The 22911-nt window shown below is 45.9% G+C and overlaps 2 protein-coding genes across 2 annotated transcripts in view; one reads left to right on the top strand and one right to left on the bottom strand.

The window, feature by feature from the left end:
• The window catches only part of AARSD1 (alanyl-tRNA synthetase domain containing 1), a 223285-nt gene that overhangs the window by 157708 nt on the left and 42666 nt on the right, over window positions 1–22911 (bottom strand). The gene's annotated exons all lie outside the window — the stretch shown is intronic.
• Window positions 28–21937, top strand: LOC115481675 (60S ribosomal protein L27). The gene is made up of 5 exons (XM_030220997.1): window positions 28–112; window positions 2239–2321; window positions 6098–6267; window positions 7903–8013; window positions 21842–21937. Exons 2-5 carry the CDS (start codon window positions 2241–2243, stop codon window positions 21888–21890), a joined length of 411 nt encoding a protein of 136 aa, XP_030076857.1. The 5' UTR covers window positions 28–112; window positions 2239–2240; the 3' UTR covers window positions 21891–21937.

The raw sequence follows: 22911 nt of genomic DNA, 5'->3' as shown, positions 1-22911 counted from the left end.
AGTTACCCCGGAAGCGGTAGTGACGTACTCACGAGCGCTGTGAAAGGTTACGTGATCTATAGGGGTTTCCTTTTTTTTTTTGAAGTCTTGGGCAGGCATCGCGCGTTTGTGGGTGAGTAGTGGGGAGGATATTTTTTAATCGGGTGCAGGAAAGGGTTGTAATGTAACCGATAATTAGCGGGGGCCCTTGGTCGCTCGGAGTAATATCCAGGGCTCAGAGGCTTTAGGTTATGTAGGCCATTCTGACTTGCTTTACTACTACCACTACTAGGGTTACGCAGCGCTGTACAAAATAACACTACTACTTTTGTTCTTACATTTATATAATGTGCAGCACATTAAGGAGCAGTTCAACAAGTCTCTGGCCCAGAGCACTTTGTATTTAAGTGGGTCCCCTGGATATTTTGGGATGTGCAATGAGAATTCAACCCTGCTGGTAAAATCAGCCCAGTATAAGAGGTTCGTGGGTATTGCATCGCCTTCAAGATTCTGTTTACCAAGAATTGTTCTTAGTAAATAATTACCAAACAAAAGTAACATAGTAGATGACGGCAGAAAAAGACCTGCACGGTCCATCCAGTCTGCCCAAGATAAACTCATGTGTATACCTTACCTTGAATTTGTACCTGTCCTTTTCAGGGCACAGACCATATAAGTCTGCCCAGCAGTATTTCCTGCCTCCCAACCACCACCCCCTCTTCCCCCCAACTGCTCCGCCACCCAATTTCAGCTAAGCTTCTGAGGATCCATTCCTTCTGCACAGGATTCCTCTATGCATATCCCACGCATGTTTGAACTCCATTGGTGTTCTAACACTTATGAACACGACCAAAAATTGAACCCCTGGTGTCCAGACCATCTGTAACGAGCAAAATTCTGTGGAAGTTAATACCGTATAAGATAAGACTAAAGCAATGCAATACCTGTCGCATAATAATAATATAAGTACCTAATGTAAGAGGCCTTAAGCCATTGTCTAGGGCCCAGTGGTCCCCAAATCTGGTCCTGAAGGCACCATAGCCAGGTTTGGGAACCACTGGGCCCTAGACAATGGCTTAAGGCCTCTTACATTGCATTCGTGAGAGAGATTTGCATGCAGATCTCTCTCATGGATATTTATTGTGGGTATCCTGAAAACCTGACTGGCTGGGGTGCCGCCAGGGCCAGGCTTGGGAATCACTAGGCTTTCTGTGGTGGTGGTGGTGGTGCTGCTGCTTCTATAATTGGAGTAAACCAGAGGTTTGTTGCCTGGCGCTTCAGCTGTAAGTTTTACAGTAAGGCAAATAGTCAAATTTTTTTTCACAAACAGGTATGCTCCTTCATTTTAGACCCGAGTTATTTCTGTTCAGGTGCTATTTTATGTTTCTAATTAAGGATTTAACTTTATCGGGTGTATACTGTTATCACTTTTTACTTATGGGATCCAAGTCATGTTTTTACCATAGATATAAATTGAGAACTTTGACCGAATCATAATAAATCCTGGGTACATACTACATTGCAAAAAGATAGCAGATGAAGACCAGCATGGTCTATCTAGTTAGCCCAGAAAAGTGGCCAGGTTTGTACCTGTGACAATGTTCAGGTATCCTCCCTTTGGGCTTGTACCTGACTGGTGCAGTCTGCCCCTGTGTATGCTTTTTATTTATTTAAAGTTTACTGTATGAAAATGCTGTGTATTTTTATTCCATTATCATGCTATATAGGGAATTTTTGTGTTTATCTCACACCTTTTTGAATTCTTTGACTGTTTTCAACCCCCTTACATCCTGTGGAAGAGCATTCCAGGCATCTAGCACCCTCTTCATGATAAAGTAGATGATGTTTCGTTTCCTCCTTGGAACTTCATTTCATGTCCTGTAGCCTCTCCATGTTTGGAAGAGATTATCTCTGTATAAGTACATAAGTAATGCCACACTGGGAAAAGACCAAGGGTCCATCGAGCCCAGCATCCTGTCCACGACAGTGGCCAATCCAGGCCAAGGGCACCTGGCAAGCTTCCCAAACGTACAAATATTCTATACATGTTATTCCTGGAATTGTGGATTTTTCCCTTGCCTGGCCTCTCCAGGATATATATGTTAGACAATAGGAAGATGTTTGGAAAAACTCGTGAATATTTTGTTTAAATTGTTTGAAGTTTGAATCTACAGTGTGAGCTCATTATGGTCCTAAAATTTTAAGAAGGTGATGTGAAGAAAGAGAACTGAATTAAAACTTCTAATCTTTTGTTTACAGACATGGGTAAATTTATGAAACCAGGGAAGGTTGTCTTAGTCCTGGCTGGACGCTATTCTGGGCGCAAGGCTGTCATAGTAAAGGTACTGCTATACTTTTATTATTAACCAGTGCATTGATTATGTGACCATTTATACTGTTGTTATCTAAGCTGCATTGACTCCCAGTTAAAACTTGGGTCACTTTCAAACTCTGTGTTCTTATCTACTAGATATTGTTTGGTGTGTCCCATGACTATATGCAACCTCTTGTTGACCTTACACCCCGTAATGCTGTTCTAGGGGCTAGGAATTATTTACAGTTACACTTTCCGAGCAGTAAGAAAATTGCATATAAATCAGTTTTTGAAGTGGGATTTGCTTACCAAGGCACTAAATGTTGGAACTCTTATCTAAATTTGTCCGTGGTCAATGTGATTACATGACATTTAGAAAAATGCTAAAGACCTTCCTCTAGCAAATTTCTGAAAGTGTTCTCTGATCTTCCTAGTTAGGCTGATGATCACTCTTACCTCTCTGTTTTATTGTCTGATCCAGGCATTGTAGTGTTTTTTATTGTATGATGTGGTTACATTCACGTTTTGTGTACTTTGGCCTTGATTAACTGTATTGTTAGCCACATTGAACAGATTGTTGGGATAATAAATAAGTACCTTTTAAAATCTTTTTATTAAATCTTTTCAACATAAAGAACAAATATATACAGAGTAGTAAAAAAGCCCCGTTTCTGATTCAAATGAAACGGGGGCTAGCAAGGTTTTCTTCTGTGTGCATGTGGGAGTGTGTGTGTCCCTGCCCTCTGCCCTCTCTCCCTTCCCCTATGCTGTCTGTCCTCTCTGTCCCCTCCCCCCTCGGAGTCGAGTCCTTCAGTGTTAAGTTTCCTGCTGTGCTTATGTTACAGAGATAGTGAGGGCTTCAGCCCTCTCTCCCCTCCCCCCTCTGAGTCCTTCACTGTTACAGAGAGAGCGATTTGATTTCGTGCTTTGCTGTGTTTTCCTTCACTGTTTGTGTTACAGAGAGAGCGAGGGTGGGGCAGACACTCATGGGGAAACCGGATATCTCTCCCCCTTCACACTTCCGGCTGGAGGCTTCATTTAGAACGTTGGTGGTGCCTTTTATATATAGAGATTATCAACTTTTGTTGAGCAACATAAAGAGGTGTATTTTCATAGACTTACAAAGTTACATAGAAACATGACGTTAGAATAAGGGCCTATCCAGTCTGCCAATCCTCAGCAACCACTATCTCCCTCTTTTCCCTAAGAGATCCCACGTGCCTATCCCATGCTTTCTTAAATTCAGGCACCATCCTGGTCTCCACCACCTCTACTGGGAGGCTATTCCACATGTCCACCACCCTTTCTTTGGAAAAGTATTTCCTTAGATTACTCCTGAGCCTATAACCTCTTAACTTCATCCTATGCCCTCTCATTCCAGAGTTTTCCTTCATTTGAAAAAGGTTTACCTCTGCACATTAATGCCACGGAGGTATTTAAAAGTCTCTATCTTATCCCCTCTCTCTTGCCTTTCTTCCAGAGTATACATTTTGAGGTCAGTAAGTCTGTCCCCATACTTTTCATGGCAGAGACCACTGACCAATTTTGTAGTTGCCCTCTAGACCAACTCCATCCTGTTTTATATATATTTTTGTAAACGGAGTTGATTTGTTCTTTGTATTGAATAGACTTTGTAACTCTGAGTGCTTTGAAAATGAGCCCCATAGTATGCAATAGTGATCACTGTTAGATTGCTTACAATGTCAATGAGAAGGACAGAAGTGATAAAGCACATAAGTTCATAAGTAATGCCATACTGGGAAAAGACCAAGGGTCCATCGAGCCCAGCATCCTGTCCACGACAGCGGCCAATCCAGGCCAAGGGCACCTGGCAAGTTTCCCAAACGTACACACATTCTATACATGTTATTCCTGGAATTGTGGATTTTTGCCAAGTCCATTTAGTAGCGGTTTATGGACTTGTCCTTTAGGAAACCGTCCAACCCCTTTTTAAACTCTGCTAAGCTAACCGCCTTCACCACTTTCTCCGGCAACGAATTCCAGAGTTTAATTATACGTTGGGTGAAGAAGAATTTTCTCTGATTTTGTTTTAAATTTACTACACTGTAGTTTCATCGCATGCCCCCTAATCCTAGTATTTTTGGAAAGCGTGAACAGACGCTTCACATCCACCTGTTCCACTCCACTCATTATTTTATATACCTCTATCATGTCTCCCCTCAGCCGTCTCTTTTCCAAGCTGAAAAGCCCTAGCCTCCTTAGTCTTTCTTCATAGGGAAGTCGTCCCATCCCCGCTATCATTTTAGTCGCCCTTCTCTGCACCTTTTCCAATTCTACTGTATCTTTCTTGAGATGCGGCGACCAGAATTGAACACAATACTCAAGGTGCGGTCGCACCATGGAGTGATACAACGGCATTATAACATCCTCACACCTGTTTTCCACACCTTTCCTAATAATACCCAACATTCTATTCGCTTTCCTAGTCGCAGCAGCACACTGAGCAGAAGGTTTCAACGTGTTATCGACGACGACACCCAGATCCCTTTCTTGGTCTGTAACTCCTAACGTGGAACCTTGCATGACGTGATAATAAAGAGGATATATGCCACTCCAACCCCCCCCCCCCCATAAAAAAAGTTTAGAGGTTAGCATGAATCTCTTAAAGCTCACTTAGAGAAATAAAAATTTCTAGGAATCTAATACAAGGTGCTCACAGATCTTGAAATTGATTTATTTTCCCTTTCGATTTAGATGTTATATTTTCCATTGTATGCATCTCTGATACTTTAACAACTTTATATCTTTGGGAATTGTGATTTCTTTCCAGTGTTTAGCAAGACTACAGTGAGCAGCTAATAAAAGAAGGCAAATGAGTTCATTCTTTGAAAATGGTCCATCATACTTTTTTCCCCAAAACAAAAATATCATGTTGAGGGGAAGTAAGTTCCCCAGAAATATCATGAATAGAGCTTTACATTTTGGCCTAATAATCTTGAATTTTAGGGCAGTTCCCTTTCATGTTACAACCCCTCATCAAGATTCTGTACTTTAGCTAGATTTAAAGAGACGGGAACAACTGTGAGGAGTCCTCTTACTAAGCTGTGGTAAGCGCCAACACACATTTACCACAGCTTAAAATGACTGGAGGAGCGACCTAATGGTTAGTATAGCAGGCTTTGTGACCTGGGTTCAATTCCCAATGCAGCTCCTTGGGACCTTGGGCAAGTCACTTAACCCTCCATTGCCCCGGGTACCAAACTTAGATTGTGAAGCCTCTAGGGACAGAGAAAGTACTTGCATATAAAGTGTACAGCGTTGCGTATGTCTAGTAGCACAATAGAAATGATTAGTAGTAGTAGTTCTGCAGTAATTTTGTGATCTGCAACTACAAATGTGCGCTAAAAATATTTAAAAAGTTTTCACAGTCAGGATGTGTCTGAGAACATAGAGTGGGTGTTTCTACACTAATCAGCGCAGCCACATTACCACGCGCTAACTGATTAGCACGTGAGCCCTTTCTGCCTACACAATAGGTGTTGCTAAGTGCTCGTATGCTAATTTTAATGGCTGTGTGCTAATGGTAACAGTGGTGCATGGCCATTTTACTGCTGCGGTAAATGTGGTCTTAGTGTGTGGGGAAAAACCCACATAAGGGCGCACTAAGGCTACTTTTATACAGCAGCTTAATAAAAGGACCTGTAAGTTTCTTTTTGTTGTTGCCCTATAACTTCTTCCCATTCTGATTGCTGGGATAAAGGATATTTTACCTATATATCCATAAGTTCTTTTCTTTCAGCTCCATGAAGTGCATTAATCTCTCTCCGCGTTTGTTTGGTTTAGAACGTAGATGACGGCACCTCAGACAGACCCTACAGCCATGCTCTGGTGGCTGGCATTGACCGGTACCCACGCAAAGTGACTTCAACAATGGGCAAGAAAAAGATTGCTAAGAGGTCCAAGATCAAGGCATTCGTGAAAGTTTTTAACTACAATCATTTGATGCCAACCAGGTAAGAAAGTTGTTGGAGTCAGAGGCTACCGATGGGTAACTGAAGGTGTGTTAGTCATTCCTAGCATGAGTGGACGTTCAGCATGCTCCACAGATTTAATCGTGAGCTTCATTAGTAGGTCACTAATTTTTTATTCACATAAGGAGATCCAGTGTGCATCCAGCCATGGTTCAAAGCTCCACAGAGGATGAGTTTAACAGTATAGGTGCTTTGGACTTGTCAGCAATAGCACTGTTTACTATTACTCAGATCCACACTTGTAGGGCAAGGAGCACTTTAAAGCTTCACAGATGTTATGTTCACTGTAAAGTGTCCATACTTCAATAAGAAGACTTGATCTAAAGATGGGCTGGGCCCTGTGTACTTTGGCTGTGACATTTTAAGAGATGTACTTTGATTTTTCTCTCTGCCACTATCATGTTGAAAGAAAGTATTTTAAATAGCAAGTTAGTAATTGTAAAAGTCTTCAGGTATGAATTTCTCTTGAAGTATAACAGTATGTGTTGTCATGAAACAGGATGAGAGAGGCTCCTTCCAATAGCTGCTCTAGTTATTGTTTATTTAAAATGTAATATACCACCCTTTGAAATAGCATATAGTTCTGGTTGAAAAGCTGGGGAGGTTATTACTGCAGGTTTCCTTTGACATATGCCCAGCTTTACATCTTCAGATGCTAAACACTCACACGGATATACGTGTGTTTAGGAACTTTTATGTACATTATCTAAGAATTACAAATTCTGCTACCTGTAGACATCCCTCCTCTCTTACTCTTTCATTTGAAGGACTTCAGTGAACATCGCCAAGAAGTTGTTAGATTTCTTCTGTTCTGCAGAAGCTTTGCTGAGTTTTTGTCTTTGATTTTGTTTTATATTTAATTCTATAATATTACTTCCTGCTCAATTCCATTAATATTCACAATGGCTGTTGTGTTTCATGCATCAGGCTGAATAGCATAAGAGCATACGCAAATTAGAGCTTCAGAATTCAAGTACTTTTTAGCTGATAAATATGGTACTGGTAGAATTGTGTAGATTATTCTAGACAGTGGTGTACAGTAAGATTTGATTTATAACATTTTCCTGGAATTATGTGACAGAAGGAAAAAGGCTATAGTAAATCATGTCCTTAGTTTGCTATCTGGCTTTTGATAAATATGAGAGAGGAAACAGTTATGGAAACAGACCAGTGCGTCATTGTCAAGTTGTTAACTTATTGCTACTGGTAAGATCAGGCATGTAGGGCCGAATCTAAAGGGGGTTCGGGGCAAATAAAGGACTGAAGTGAGAAGCCAGGTCAAGGAATGGAATACCTGCCACTGTACCTCTACCGCACAGGCTGCCTTCTAGGGCTTGTATGCACTCCTTCCACTGCAATGGCAATAGAGAAAGGGGGAAGTGACAGCGCAGGTGTAAACACAAATGCTAAGGTAGAGCTGCAGTAGCTCCACCCCACTCCCACCAAGTGCAGGCTTAGGTGAGCGCCCTGATTTGAACTTTTGGTAGATGGTGAATGTTTTGGGAAACACAGAACTGGGGCAGAATTAGCAAGTTCGCTCATCACTATAAAATAGCACGGTGGGTGTGAACCAAAGGTATTGAGATGTGGCAATATTTTGGTTTCTTTCCTTATTAGATACTCCGTTGATATTCCTCTGGACAAAGCCATTGTCAACAAGGATGTATTTAGAGACCCCGCTCTGAAACGCAAAGCTAGGCGTGAAGCCAAAGTGAAATTTGAGGAAAGGTGAGCACTGACTGTGTTTGTACTCTGCTTAAGGAGGGGGGCTTATAGTGCTTTCTGGTTTCTCTTTCACATACCCATCTATGTATAGGCCTGACTGCAAAAGCGGGCCCCACTACTTTTCAGAGATGCTTCTATTGCTGCTACTCACCAGCACTTAAACACTCCAGTTTGAACTGAGACTTGACTCTGTTTCTTTGCTCTTATCTTTTTCAGCAGTAGCTATTTCCCTGTCCCCAAAGAGTTTACAATATAAACCTGTATCTGAGGCAATGAAGGGTTAAGTAACCTTCACAGTGCTGTAAAGGCTAGGCTGCTCTTCTATTTTAGAAGCATTGCTTTAGGGTAATGCTGACCTCAATCAACCTATGAATATATACATTGTTTCCCATCTTGGAGAAATTACAGTTTGGTGTCCTGTATTGCTGGTAGTCGGGACATGAGGTGTGGAAGATGGATGCTGTTAACATGCTTACAAGTGTTGTACATAAGTATTGCCATACTGGGACAGACCAAAGGGCCATCAAGCCCAGCATCCTGTTTCCAACAGTGGCCAATCCAGGTCACGTATACCTGGCAAGATCCCCAAAAAAGTACAAAACATTTTATGCTGCTTATCCCACCTTTTCCCCAAGTCCAATTTAATAGTGGTCTGTGGACTTTTTCCTTTAGGAAGCCGTCCAACCCCTTTTTAAACTGCTAAGCTCACTGCCATTACCACATTTTCTAGCAACCCGAGTTCCAGAGTTGAACTACACATTGAGTGAAGAAAAATTTTCTCCGATTCCTTTTAAATTTACTACTCTAGCTTCATCGCATGTCCCCTAGTCCTAGTATTTTTGGAAAACGTAAACAGACGCTTCATGTCTACCCGTTCAACTCCACTCATTATTTTATAGATCTCTATCATATCTCCCCTCAGCCGTCTTTTCTCCAAGCTGAAGAGCCCCAGCCACTTTAGCCTTTCCTCATAGGGAAGTTGTCCCGTCCCCTTTATCATTTTCGTCACCCTGCACCTTTTCTAATTCCACTATATCTTTTTTGAGATGCAGCAACCAGAAGTGAACACAATATTCAAGGTGCAGTCGCATCATGGAGCGATACAAAGGCATTATTACATCCTCATTTTTGTTTTCCATTCCTTTTCTAATAATACCTAACATTCTATTTGCTTTCTTAGCCGCCGCAGAACACTGAGCAGAAGGTTTCAACGTATCATCAATGACGACACCTAGATCCCTTTCTTGATCGTTGACTCCTAACGTGGAACCTTGCATAACGTAGCTATAATTCGGGTTCCTCTTTCCCACATCCATCACTTTGCAGTTGCTCATTAAACGTCATCTGCCATTTAGACGCCCAGTCTCCCAGCCTCGTAAAGTCCTCTTGTAATTTTTCACAATTCTCCTGCAATTTAATGACTTTGAATAACTTTGTGTCGTCAGCAAATTTAATTACCTCACTAGTTACCCCCATCTCTAGGTCATTTATAAATATGTTAAAAAGCAGCAGCCCCAGCACAGACCCCTGGGGAACCCCACTAACTACCCTTCTCCATTGAGAATACAGACCATTTAACCCTACTCTCTCTGTTTTCTATCTTTTAACCAGTTTTTAATCCACAATAGGACACTACCTCCTGTCCCATGACTCTCCAATTTTCTCTGGAGTCTTTCATGAAGTACTTTGTCAAACGCCTTCTGAAAATCCAGATACACAATATCAACCAGCTCAGCTTTATCCACATGTTTGTTCATCCTTCAAAGAAATGTAATAGATTGGTGAGGCAAGATTTCCCTACTACTACTACTTATCATTTCTGCAGCGCTTCACACTTCAACATGGAGAGACAGTCCTTGCTCAATAGAGCTTACAATCTAATTATGACAGACAGACAGGACAAGTAAGGGATAAGGGTTAGGACAGACAGGACATATCAGGGATAGAGGACAGTTGAAGGTTTAGGAGTTAAAAGCAGCATCGAAGAGGTGGGTTTTTAGCCTAGATTTGAAGATGGCCAGAGATGAGGCTTGTTGTACCGGCTCAGGAAGTTTATTCCAGGCATACGGTGCAGCAAGATAGAAGGAACAGAGTCTGGATTGGAGGAGAAGGGTGCAGATAAGAGAGATTTGCCCAGTGAGCGGAGTTCCCGGGGAGGAGTGTAGGGAGAGATGAGTGGAGAAGTACTGAGGAGCTGCAGCGTGAATGCATTTGTAAGTCAGTAAGAGGAGTTTGAACTGAATGCGGAAACGGATAGGGAGCCAATGAAGTGACTTGAGGAGAGGGCTAATATGAGCATAACGACACTGGTGGAATATTAGTTGTGCCGCAGAATTTTGAACAGATTGAAGAGGAGAGAGATGGCTCAGTGGGAGACCTGTGAGAAGCAAGTTGCAGTAGTCTAAGCGATAGGTGATAAGAGTGTGGATGAGGGTCCTGGTTGCATACTCAGAAAGGAAAGGGCGAATTTTGGTGATGTTATAGAGGAAGAAACAACAGGTTTTAGCAGTCTGTTGAATATGTGAAGCGAAGGAGAGGGAGGAGTCGAAGATGACCCCCAAGGTTACGTGCTGATGAGACAGGAAGGATGAGCGTATTATCCACAGAAATAGAGAAAGGGGGCAGACGAGAGGTCGGTTTAGGTGGAAAGATAAGAAGCTCAGTCTTGGTCATGTTTAGCTTCAGATGGCGGTGAAACATCCAGGCAGCAATGTCAGACAGGCATGCTGAAACTTTGGCCTGGATGCCTGCTGAGATTTCTGGTGTAGAGAGGTAGATCTGGGAGTTGTCGGCGTAAAGATGATACTGAAAACCATGGGATGAGATCAGAGTACCAAGCGAAGAAGTATAGATGGAGAAGAGTAGAGGTCCCTGAGGTACACCAACTGACAGCGGGATAGAAGAGGAGGAGGATCCACCAGAGTATACGCTAAAAGTACGTTTGGAGAGATAAGAAGAAAACCAAGAAAGAACAGAGCCTTGAAAACCAAGCGAGGATAGCGTATCGAGTAAGCTGTGATCGAATGTGTCAAAAGCAGCAGATAGATCAAGAAGGATGAGGATAGAATAAAGCCCTTTGGATCTGGCCTGGAGCAGGTCGTTGGAGACTTTAGTATGCGCCGTTTCGGTTGAATGACGGGGGTGAAAGCCAGATTGAAGTGGATCAAGAATTGCTTTAGATGACAGGAAGTCGAGGCAACGATGGTGAACAGCACGTTCAAGCATCTTGGATAGGAAAGGGAGGAGGGAGATGGGGCGATAGTTGGAGGGACAGGTAGGGTCCAATGAGGGTTTCTTTAGGAGTGGTGTTACGGCATGTTTGAAGGTATTGGGAACAGTTGCAGTGGAAAGTGAAAGATTGAGGATATGACAGATGAAAGGGATGACAGTGGGTGAGTTAGTGTTGAGTAGATGAGCGGGAATAGGGTCAGAGAAAGCAGGTGGTTAGTTTTGAGGAGGAGAGAAGAAGTGTAGTTTCGTCTTCAGTGATTTCAGGAAAGGAAGAAAAGGAGACGGGGGTTGGGGGGTTGAGAGAATGGACTAAGGGAGGGAGAGGTGGGGGTGAACTGGTTGAGAATTCAAGTTTAATCTTGTGGACCTTATCGTGGAAGTACTCAGCTAGAGTCTTGGGAGAAAGTGAGGAGGAGAGAGTTGAGAGTGGCGAAGAGGCGTCTAGGGTTTGAGCCAAGAGAGTTTGTCAACTGGATGTAATAGTCCTGTTTGGCGAGGAAAAGAGCAGACTGGAAGGAGGTCAGCAAGAATTTGAAATGTATGAAGTCAGCATGGGCACGAGATTTTAGCCAGAGGCGTTCGGCAGAGCGGGCGCAGGAACGAAAGTAGCGGATTGTAGAGGTTAGCCAAGGCTGGGGTTTGCTACGTTTTACAGGACGAGGCATGGGAGGGGCGAGAGTGTCCAACTCAGAGGAGAGAATAGTGTTACAGGCCGAGACAGCCTCATTGACGAACTTGGATACCATAGCGGTAGAGAAGAGATTTGAGACGTTGATGGGTCGATAGCCTGAAGATTCCTAAATGTGTTGCTTAGGATTGGACGTGCCTGGGGAGGAGGGTGTTTAAGTGTGAAAGTTATCAGATGATGGTCGGAGAGGGGAAGAGGTGAGGTGCAGAAATGGGAGAGTGAGCAGTTTGAGGAGAGGATAAGATCGAGACAGTGGCCATTCTGGTGAGTTGGGGCAGCGGAGCACAGTTGGAGATTGAAGGAAGATGTTAAAGCAAGAAGCTGAGAAGTATGAGAGTCAGAGGGATCATTAGCATGAATGTTAAAATCCCCTAGAATGAGAGAAGGAGATGAGGGTGCAAGGAAGAAGGAAAGCCAGGCATCAAAGTCGGTGAGAAAGGAAGAGAGGGATTTATCAGGGGGGTGATAAATGACTGCTACTCGGAGAGGCAGAGGAGTGAATAAGCAGATGGAATGGACTTCGAAGGAAGAAAAGCAGTGTGATTGAGGTGGGAGGAGAGGTTGAAATCTACAAGAGGGCGAAAGTAGTAGCCCGATACCGCCTCCACGGCCCACCGGGCGAGGAGTATGGGAGAAAAGATAGCCTCCATGGCACAGAGCTGCAACTGAAGCAGAGTCTTCAGGGTGAAGCCAGGTTTCAGTTAGGGCAAGTAGATGGAGGGTGCGAGAGATAGAGATCGTAGATATAGGGGAGTTTGTTGCAGATAGAGCCAGCATTCCACAAAGCACAGGAGAAGGGCAGGGAAGAAGGGGGGAGGAGAGGAACAGAGAGTAAACTGGAGCTATCATGGTGTGGCCTGCGTAGATATGGTGAGAGCTGATGTGGGGGATTAGGATTGATATCCCCAGCGGAGAGCAGAAGGAGCAAGAGAGTACGGAGAAGAGTAGGAGAGGTGTGACGAAGGCGAGATGTACTCAGGTAGAAAGTAGAGGGGTGAATGGATGGAAGGAAATGATGAAGGTTGAGAGCTGTGAAGAGGGAAGAGGAAAAAAAAAGGGACGGTGAGATGACAAATGGTGAGATAACGAATACAGAGAGTGGACAATGTGTTCTGGCGGCATACAGTGGTTTTGAGTGGGGAAACAGATTAGGCAGGGACAGTACCAAGAAGAGGAAGTGTACTGGAGCCATGAGTAGTAACTGGGATAAGTATAAGTAGTAGTATAGGTGTGATAGTGTATTTAGGAAGGCCACCCAGTCACGATTTAAGAAGTGTCAACCCTGGGGTGGGTGGGCCTAAACTCAAAACCTGTGGACTGTGTTTCCTGTATCTGTAGAATCTATCCAAAGCTGTACCCAAAAAACCAAATAAAGCACCAGAAATACCCAAGAACCAAATAGTGCCCAAAAACAATTACTGCCAAGGCAGACTTATCTGAGATGTTTCAGCAATGTGGGCAGGATGCAAAAACATTTCCCTTCACTAAATCCATGTTGGCTTTGTCTCATTAATCCATACTTTTGAATATGCTCTGTAATTTTGTTCTTTATAATAGTCTCTACCATTTTGCCCGGCACCGACGTAAGACTCACAGGTCTATAATTTCCCAGATCTCCTCTGGAACCTTTCTTAAAACTCGGCGTTACATATAGTAACATAGTAGATGACGGCAGAAAAAGACCTGCACGGTCCATCCAGTCTGCCCAACAAGATAAACTCATATGTGCTACTTTTTGTGTATACTCTACCTTGATTTGTACCTGTCCTCTTCAGACATTGGCCACCCTCCAATCTTCCGGTACCACGCTCAATTTTAAGGATAAATTACATATTAATAACAACAGTTCCACAAGTTCATTTTTCAGTTCTGTCAGTACTCTGGGATGAATATCATCCGGTCCAGGAGATTTGCTACTCTTCAGTTTGTCAAATTGCCCCATTACATCCTCTAGGTCTATAGAGATTTCATTCAGTTTCTCCGACTTGTCAGCTTTGAATACCATTTCTGGCACCGGTATCTCCCAATTCCTCAGTAAAGACCGACGCAAAGAATTCATTTAATCTCTTCACTACAGCTTTGTCTTCCCTGATCGCCCCTTTTACCCCTCGGTCATCTAGCGGTCCAACCAATTCTTTTGCTGGCTTCCTGCTTTTAATATGCCTAAAAAAAACTTTTTACTATGTGTGTTTGCCCCCAACGCAATCTTTTTTTCATAGTCCCTCTTTGCCTTCTTTATCAGTGTTTTGCATTTGACTTGACATTCCTTATGCTGTTTCTTATTATTTTCAGTCGATTCCTTACATTTTCTGAAGGATTTTCTTTTAGCTCTAATAGCTTACTTCACCTCACTTTTTTTTTTATTTCAACAATTTTTTATTGATGAACATCCAGTGCACAAAATGTGCAGAAAATTGCATTTACAACAACAATTACACCACCCTGGCTCAATAAATTGCAAACAAAATGATGCTATAAGTCATCAGTTTTTCCAAGTTTTCCTCCCACCCCTCCTACTTGTATTACAACACTTTTATTGATATTAGCAAAGAAAGCCAGACTACTTACACCAGTCGCTACACTTTAGAGCTGAACCAGCCATAAATGCACTTCATCTTATGTTTAAACATTTGAACAATCCCACCTCACCGAAGTACACCCCACATCCAAGACCCCACAGCCTAATTAGACATAACCATACCCCCCTTCCTCCCCCCCACTTCCACCCTCTGGTATACTGTGGAGGAGTGGCCTAGTGGTTAGGGTGGTGGACTTTGGTCCTGGGGAACTGAGTTCGATTCCCACCTCAGGCACAGGCAGCTCCTTGTGACTCTGGGCAAGTCACTTAACCCTCCATTGCCCCATGTAAGCCGCATTGAGCCTGCCATGAGTGGGAAAGCGCGGGGTACAAATGTAACAAAAATAAAAAATAAATTAACGCCTCCCCATCCTCCTCCTCAGGTATCCATATTTACACCCCCCCCCCCCCCCCGCCATCCTCTTACCCAATTAAGCTTTAACAGTAGTGAAACAAGTTCAACCAAACAATGCCAACCATAAATCACCCACATATTGCCCTCCCCTCCCACCCAAACATCATGAGATTCCGGGCCCCAGCCTCCCGAATTCCTTACTAGTGTCCACATGGCTCCAATTCGTTACTCAAAATGTCCAACAAACCCCTCTGCAATAAAACAGATATTCCCCTTCCATCTCAGCTCCTCTTCCATCTGTGTCACAAAGGTCTGCACCTCCATTACTGAGTCAAAAGTGTGGTCTGATCCCTTGTGTGTAATCTTTAATATCACTGGGTATTTTAAAGCAAAACGAATGTTCCACGAAAAGAGCTTGGTGCACAGCGGCGAAAAAGCCAGCCTCCTACCCACCACGCCGGCCGAGTAGTCCTGAAAGCACAGGATCCGCTGATTATCATATGAAAGATGTTTATCCAGTCGGAAGGACCTCAGTATGAACTGTTTGTGTGCAAAATTGAGAATCTTCATAATAATCACTGGGCTTATCCACCTTAGCCCTGTGGGGCCCCAACCTATGGGCTCTTTCCACTCTCAGCGGCCCTATTTCAGCTGGGAATTTGACTGCTTCTGCCAGCCAAAGCTCCAGTCTGTTGTCAAATCCTTGTTTCTCACTCGCTGAGGGAACCCCACCAGACGCAAATTGTTCCACCTGGAACGATTTTCCAGGTCCTCAACTTTTTGTTCCAGAGACTGCACTCTCGCACGCATAGATTTTTGCGAGCCTTCCACCTCTAACATAGCAACATAGTAGATGACGGCAGAAAAAGACCTGCATGGTCCATCCAGTCTGCCCAACAAGATAAACTCAAATGTGCTACTTTTTGTGTATACCTTACCTTGATTTGTACCTGTCCTTTTCAGGGCACAGACCGTGTAAGTCTGCCCAGCACTATCCCTGCCTCCCAACCACCAGCCCCGCCTCCCACCACCGGCTCTGGCACAGACCGTATAAGTCTGCCCAGCACTATCCCCGCCTCCCGCCACCGGCTGTGCCACCCAATCTCGGCTAAGCTCCTTAGGATCTATTCCTTTGATCCTCCAGCTCAGTCGTCCGGGTTTGAAAGGCAACACACTCCCTAGTCAAGTCTTCCATCCGCATGTACAGCTGGAAGTGAGCCTCAAAGTGGCTAGGGCTATGTCCCGCCTCTATCCTTTGCCTGAAAGTGAACGTGAGGCCTTTCTTTGGCCTACCGTGGATTCTTTAATCACTGCGGTGACTAAGAAAACGGCGTTGCCGGTGGAAGGTGGCACGGCCCTAAAGGACACCCAAGACAGAAGATTGGAGGCGGCCTTAAGGTCGTCCTTCGAGGCGGCTGCCTTAAGTTTGCAGGCCTCAGTTTGTGGCTCCTACATGGCCAGGGCGTGCCTGACGATTGTGCAGCGGGCTTCCCCCTCGGATCCTTCCTTGAGGGCGGATTGGCCGGCCCTGGAATCGGGCTTGGCTTATTTGGCAGACTTGCTGTATGATGTCTTGAGAGCCTCGGCTAAAGGTATGGCTCAGACAGTCTCTGCGCGGCGGTGGCTTTGGCTGAAACATTGGTCTGCGGACCACACCTCTAAGTCCCGCCTGGCTAAGTTGCCTTTTAAAGGCAAGCTGCTCTTTGGGGTCGAGCTGGACAAAATTGTGACCGATCTCGGCACGTCTAAGGGCAAGAGGTTACCAGAGGTCAGGGCTCGGGCCAGTGCTCGCCCCGGTATCTCCAGAGGACGGTTTCAGGAAGCCCGTCGGTACCGCCCGGGCAAGTCGGGCTCCTCTGCCCCCTCTTCCTTCAAGAGGAACTTCTCCCCCAAGCAGCATTCCTTTCGCAGAGACCGCCGTCCCGGAGGTGCGCCCTCCGGTCCTCCCCCAGGGTCTCGTACCCAATGACGGGGTCCTGGTCCATGGCCCAGTGCAAATTGGAGGACGCCTGTCCTCGTTTCTGGGCGAGTGGACCAGGGTAACTTCAGACACTTGGGTGCTGGAAGTCATCAGAGACGGCTACAAGCTAGAGTTCTGCCGACCCTTAAGAGACGGGTTTGTACTCTCTCCCTGCAAGTCTCCGGTCAAAGCTGTGGCAGTGCAGCAGACCTTGGACAATCTGATCCGCCTGGGTGCGGTCGTTCCGGTGCCAGAAAAGCAGCTTGGCAAGGGACGTTACTCCATTTACTTTGTGGTACCAAAGAAAGGAGGTTCTGTACGGCCTATCCTCGACCTCAAAGGGGTCAATCGGGCCTTGAAAGTTCGGCACTTTCGCATGGAGACCCTCCGCTCTGTTATAGCGGCAGTGAAGGCAGGGGAGTTCCTGGCATCCTTGGACATCAAGGAAGCGTACTTGCATATTTCCATCTGGCCTCCTCATCAACGCTTTCTGCGTTTTGCAGTCCTGGGCCGACACTTCCAGTTCAGAGCCCTCCCGTTCGGGTTGGCTACTGCTCCGCGGACCTTCTCCAAAGTAATGGTGGTCATCGCGGCCTTCCTGAGAAAGGAAGGAGTACAAGTCCATCCTTATCTGGACAACTGGTTGATCCGAGCCCCCTCTTATGCAGAGTGCGGCAAAGCTGTGGACCGGGTGATTGCTCTTTTGAGCTCCCTGGGGTGGATCATCAACTGGGAGAAAAGCCAGCTGCGCCCGACTCAGTCCCTGGAGTATCTGGGAGTTCGATTCGACACCCAATTAGGCAGAGTGTTCCTGCCGGACAATCGGATTGTCAAACTTCAGGCTCAGGTGGACCAGTTCCTAGTAGCCTCTCCGCTCCGGGCTTGGGACTATGTGCAGCTGTTGGGTTCTATGACGGCCACGATGGAAGTAGTGCCCTGGGCCAGGGCTCATATGAGACCACTACAACACTCTCTGCTGCAGCGCTGGACTCCGGTGTCGGAGGATTATGCTGTGCGCCTTCCCTTGGACCCAGCAGTGCGCAAGGCGCTGAGCTGGTGGCTGCAGACAGACAAGTTGTCTGCAGGGATGCCTCTTGTGACCCCGGAGTGGATTGTCGTCACGACGGACGCCTCTTTGACGGGCTGGGGAGCCCACTGCTTGGGAAGGACAGCGCAGGGGCTCTGGTCTCCTGCAGAGGCAAAGTGGTCTATCAACCTCCTGGAACTCAGAGCCATTCGGTTGGCGCTTTTGGAGTTCCTCCCGGTACTGGCGTTGAAGCCAGTACGGGTCCTGTCGGACAATGCCACGGCTGTGGCCTATGTCAACCGCCAGGGAGGTACCAAGAGCGCCCCTCTAGCCAAGGAGGCCATGAATCTATGCCAGTGGGCGGAAGCGAACCTGGAACAGCTGTCAGCGGCCCACATTGCCGGAGTCATGAATGTCAAGGCGGACTTTCTCAGTCGCCATACCTTGGATCCCGGAGAGTGGCAGCTATCTGCTCAGGCGTTCTTGGACATCACGAAGTGCTGGGGCCAGCCGAGCCTAGACCTGATGGCGTCATCGGCCAATTGCCAAGTGCCGCGCTTTTTCAGCAGAGGACGGGACCCTCGATCCCTGGGAGTAGATGCTCTTCTCCAACAGTGGCCGACACAGGAGCTTCTCTATGTGTTCCCGCCCTGGCCCATGTTGGGCAGGGTGCTAGACCAGGTGGCAAAGCATCCGGGCCGGATAATCCTGGTGGGTCCGGACTGGCCCAGACGTCCCTGGTATGCGGACTTGATCAGGCTCTCAGTGGACGATCCTCTGTGGCTGCCAGTGGAGCAGGGCCTGTTGCATCAGGGTCCCGTGGTAATGGAGGATCCCTCCCCCTTTGGTCTTACGGCCTGGCTATTGAGCGGCAGCGTCTGAGAAAGAAGGGCTTCTCAGACAAGGTCATCGCCACTATGCTAAGAGCGAGGAAGCGCTCTACTTCTACTGCTTACGCCAGGGTTTGGCGTACCTTTGCAGCATGGTGTGAAGCAGGCTCACTTTCTCCCTTCACTGCTCCAATTTCTTCAGTGTTGGCGTTCCTGCAAGAAGGTCTGGAGAAAGGCCTGTCGCTCAGTTCCCTTAAAGTCCAGGTAGCGGCTCTGGCTTGCTTCAGGGGCCGCCTGAAGGGTGCTTCCCTGGCTTCGCAGCCAGATGTGGTGCGCTTTCTCAAGGGAGTTAATCACCTGCGCCCTCCTCTGCACTCAGTGGTGCCTGCGTGGAATCTCAACCTGGTGCTAAGAGCCTTGCAGAAGCCGCCTTTTGAACCCTTGTCAAGGGCATCTCTGAAAGACCTGACGTTGAAAGCAGTCTTTTTGATGGCTATCACTTCAGCCAGAAGAGTTTCCGAGCTCCAGGCACTCTCATGTCTAGAGCCCTTTCTGCAGTTCACTGAGGCAGGAGTGTCTATTCGCACAGTGCCTTCCTTCCTGCCCAAGGTTGTTTCTCACTTCCATGTGAATCAGCAGCTCTGTCTCCCTTCCTTTCGTAGGGAGGACTACCCAGAGGAATACTCTGCTCTCAAATATCTGGATGTGAGACGAGTCATCATCAGATACTTGGAAGTGACCAATGATTTCCGGAAGTCGGATCATCTGTTTGTCCTGTTTGCAGGTCCTCGTAAGGGTCTGCAGGCTGCTAAGCCTACAGTGGCAAGATGGGTCAAGGAAGCCATTGCAGCGGCTTATGTGGCCGCGGGAAAGGTGCCGCCTATCCAGCTGAAGGCTCACTCCACTAGAGCTCAGGCGGCCTCGATGGCAGAGACCGGGTCCGTCTCCTTGGAGGAGATTTGCAAGGCGGCAACTTGGGCATCGGCCCATACCTTCTCCAGGCATTACCGCTTGACTGTGGCTGCTCGGGCGGAGGCCCGGTTTGGAGCTTCAGTGTTGCGGTCAGGGATTTCTATGTCCCGCCCTGGGTGAGTACTGCTTCGGTACATCCCACCAGTCTATGGATTGATCAGCATGATGATATGGAAGGTAAAATTATGTATCATACCTGATAATTTTCTTTCCATTAATCATAGCTGATCAATCCATAGCCCCTCCCAGATATGTGTATTGTTTATATTCTGGTTGCATTTCAGGTTCAAGTTTAGTCTTCAGTTCCTGTTCAGGAGGACTTCGTGTTCAAGTTTTTCAATGGATTCTTCAAGAGTTGAGACGAATTTGTGTTACAGTGAGCTGCTGCATTCCTCTCCCCTCCGTTTTACGGGGCTGGATTGAGACTTAAATTCTGCCGGCGCTCCCTCCCGCTTCGTGCGGCAGTAGGGCAGCTTTGTACCCCTCCCGCTTCGGCGGTGTTAGGGTCAGTCAGCTCCTCCCGCGGTTGCGGTTGCAGGATAAGCCAGATCCCCCCGCATCGGCGGGTGTGGTGTCCCTCCCCCGCTCCGCGGGGATGAGCTGGACGGATTCCCCTCCCCCACTTGTGTGGGGATGAGCTGGGTTAATTCCCCTCCCCCGTTTCGGCGGTGGTGAGCTGGGCAGAGTGTCCCTTTGTGGGTGTAATTCTCTAAGTGCTGAGTCCTGCGGATGGAGCTTGGATATCGACATACTGAGGAGTTTCCGGCAGCACATGACCACATATAGGGAGGCAAAAGGATTGCTCTCTATCTCCACCTGCTGGTAGATGGACACAACCCACCAGTCTATGGATTGATCAGCTATGATTAATGGAAAGAAAATTATCAGGTATGATACATAATTTTACCTTCTCTAAGTTTGTTTTTTTTCACCGTTCTTCTCATTTTATCATAGTCTCCTTTTTTTAAGTTAAACGCTAACGTATTGGATTTCCTGTGTATACTTACTTCAAAGCTAATATCAAATTTGATCATATTATGAACACTGTTGTCAAGCGACCCCAGCACCATTGCCTCCCGCGCCAGATCATGCGTTCCACTAAGGACCGGGTCTAGAATTTTTCCTTCTCTCATCGGCTTCTGTACCAGCTGCTCCATAAAGCAGTCCTTGATTTCGTCAAGGAATTTTACTTCCCTAGCATGCCCCAATGTTGCATTTACCCAGTCAATATCGGGGTAATTGAGATCACCCATTATTATTGTGTTGCCCAGTTTGTTTGCTTCCCTAATTTCCTTTAACATTTCTGCATATGTCTGTTCATCCTGGCCAGGCGTACGGTAGTACACTCCTGTCACTATCCTTTTCCCCTTTACACATGGAATTTCAATCCATAGGGATTCCAAGATGTGTTTTGTTTCCTGCAGAATTTTCAGGCTATTTGATTCAAGGCTCTCCTTAACATACAATGCTACTCCTCCACCAATTCGATCTACCCTATCTCTACGATATAATTTGTACCCCATTATGATAGTGTGCCAGTGGTTATCCTCTTTTCCACCAGGTCTCTGAGATGCCTATTATATCTAATTTTTCATTTAGTGCAATATATTCTAACTCTCCCATCTCATTTCTTAGGCTTCTGGTATTCACATATAGACATTTCAAACTGTTTGTTGTTCCTATTTGCATCATGCTCAGTACCTGACAGTATTAATTTGCAATCTTTTGTCTGATTTTTAGTTCTACTGTCTCTTTTGCAACCTCACTATCGGGATACCCTTATCTTCCCTGTTTTGGTGATATCTTTGAAAGATACCTTATCCCGAACCATGTGCTTTTGAGCGACTGTCGGCCTTCCCCCAGTTTCTAGTTTAAAAGCTGCTCGAAACTGGGGGAAGGCCGACAGTTGCTCAGAAGCGCATGGTTACAGTTCTTCAGTGTAACATTTGACGAAAATAGCCCAGGGGTACCTATCCCTTGTGAATGAAAGCAAAATAAATTTTCGGTATAATGATGTTTAGGCTTTGCGATTCCAACAAGTGCTTACCCTGCTCTTCTCAAAACTAAATCAGAGCAGTCCACAATAACAGCGTTAAAACACACCCAAAAGGTAAAATAAAATATAAGTCTCTCAGGGAATGGCTTGTGCTGGCCAGATTAATTTATATGTCTTTAATGTTTGTTTTCCAGATACAAGACTGGCAAGAATAAGTGGTTCTTCCAGAAACTGCGATTCTAAATCTGCAACAGAACCCTTGTCCATAATAAAAGGTTATTAAAACCCCAGTCTTCTACTCCTCGTGTGTGTTTAAAAAAGTATTATACTTCTATATATTGGAATTGTGTGAGTTGGTCTGCTTCTGTCGGGTCACTCTGATGGTTTTTGATATGGGAATTATTTATTTTAATCTTTGTTTGCCCTTGAAAGATGGCATAGAAGAGGATGGTTCAGTTATGCCAGTGTCTTGAATCGTTCCTTCACAAATTTTCTTTGGCTGAGAGTTCCACATATCCCCTGCTGCAGAATGGGAGGAAATTTTCTTTGGACCTGAAATGCTAACGTTGTTTCCCATTCTGTGCATAAAAGGAAAAGAAACTTAGTAAATCAGGCTCTTTATGGAACCCTGTATGCTACTGCCACAAATACACAATGAGCAGCTACCCCCCCCCCCCCCCAATACAATTGTGGTGTTACCTAGTCTTTCATTTATCCTGGGGGGGGGGGGGGTTCTCCTCCATCAGCCTGCCTCCCTTATCCTACCATCTCCCTCCTCACTTAAAATCAGTGACCCTAGCTGAATCTATCCAGAAATCAGTTGGCCTCCGTAAGCCCAGCTAGCATTTACTACCCAAGCAAGCCAGTCCACCAGCCAGCAACTCCTCATAGCTACATAAGCTATGTATTGCCACACTGGGATAGACCAAAGGTCCATCAAGCCCAGCATCCTGTTTCCAACAGTGGCCAATCCAGGTCACAAATAACCTGGCAAGATCCCAAAAAAGTTCAGTATATTTTATGCTGCTTATCCCAGAAATAGCTTGCCATCATGCTTGTTGCCAGAAGAGGAGCTTCTCTTCTTTGCACCACATGGCTCTTTCGTGAGTTTGAACTGAGTGGCGCAGAAACTGTCATGTTTGGTCTTGTGGTCAAAAGTCTTGCAGGAGTTCCTTCAGCCCATGCTCACAGAGCCATGCAGTGGAGAGAGAAGCTGTGCTCCAGCAGTCGCCATAAAACAGGACACAAAAATCCCAGGTACCGG

Source organism: Microcaecilia unicolor, chromosome 12, assembly GCF_901765095.1.
Source record: "Microcaecilia unicolor chromosome 12, aMicUni1.1, whole genome shotgun sequence".
Taxonomy (NCBI): Eukaryota; Metazoa; Chordata; class Amphibia; order Gymnophiona; family Siphonopidae; genus Microcaecilia; species Microcaecilia unicolor.
The sequence above is the reverse complement of the archived record's forward strand: the minus strand, read 5'-3'. Positions and strand labels throughout refer to the sequence as shown.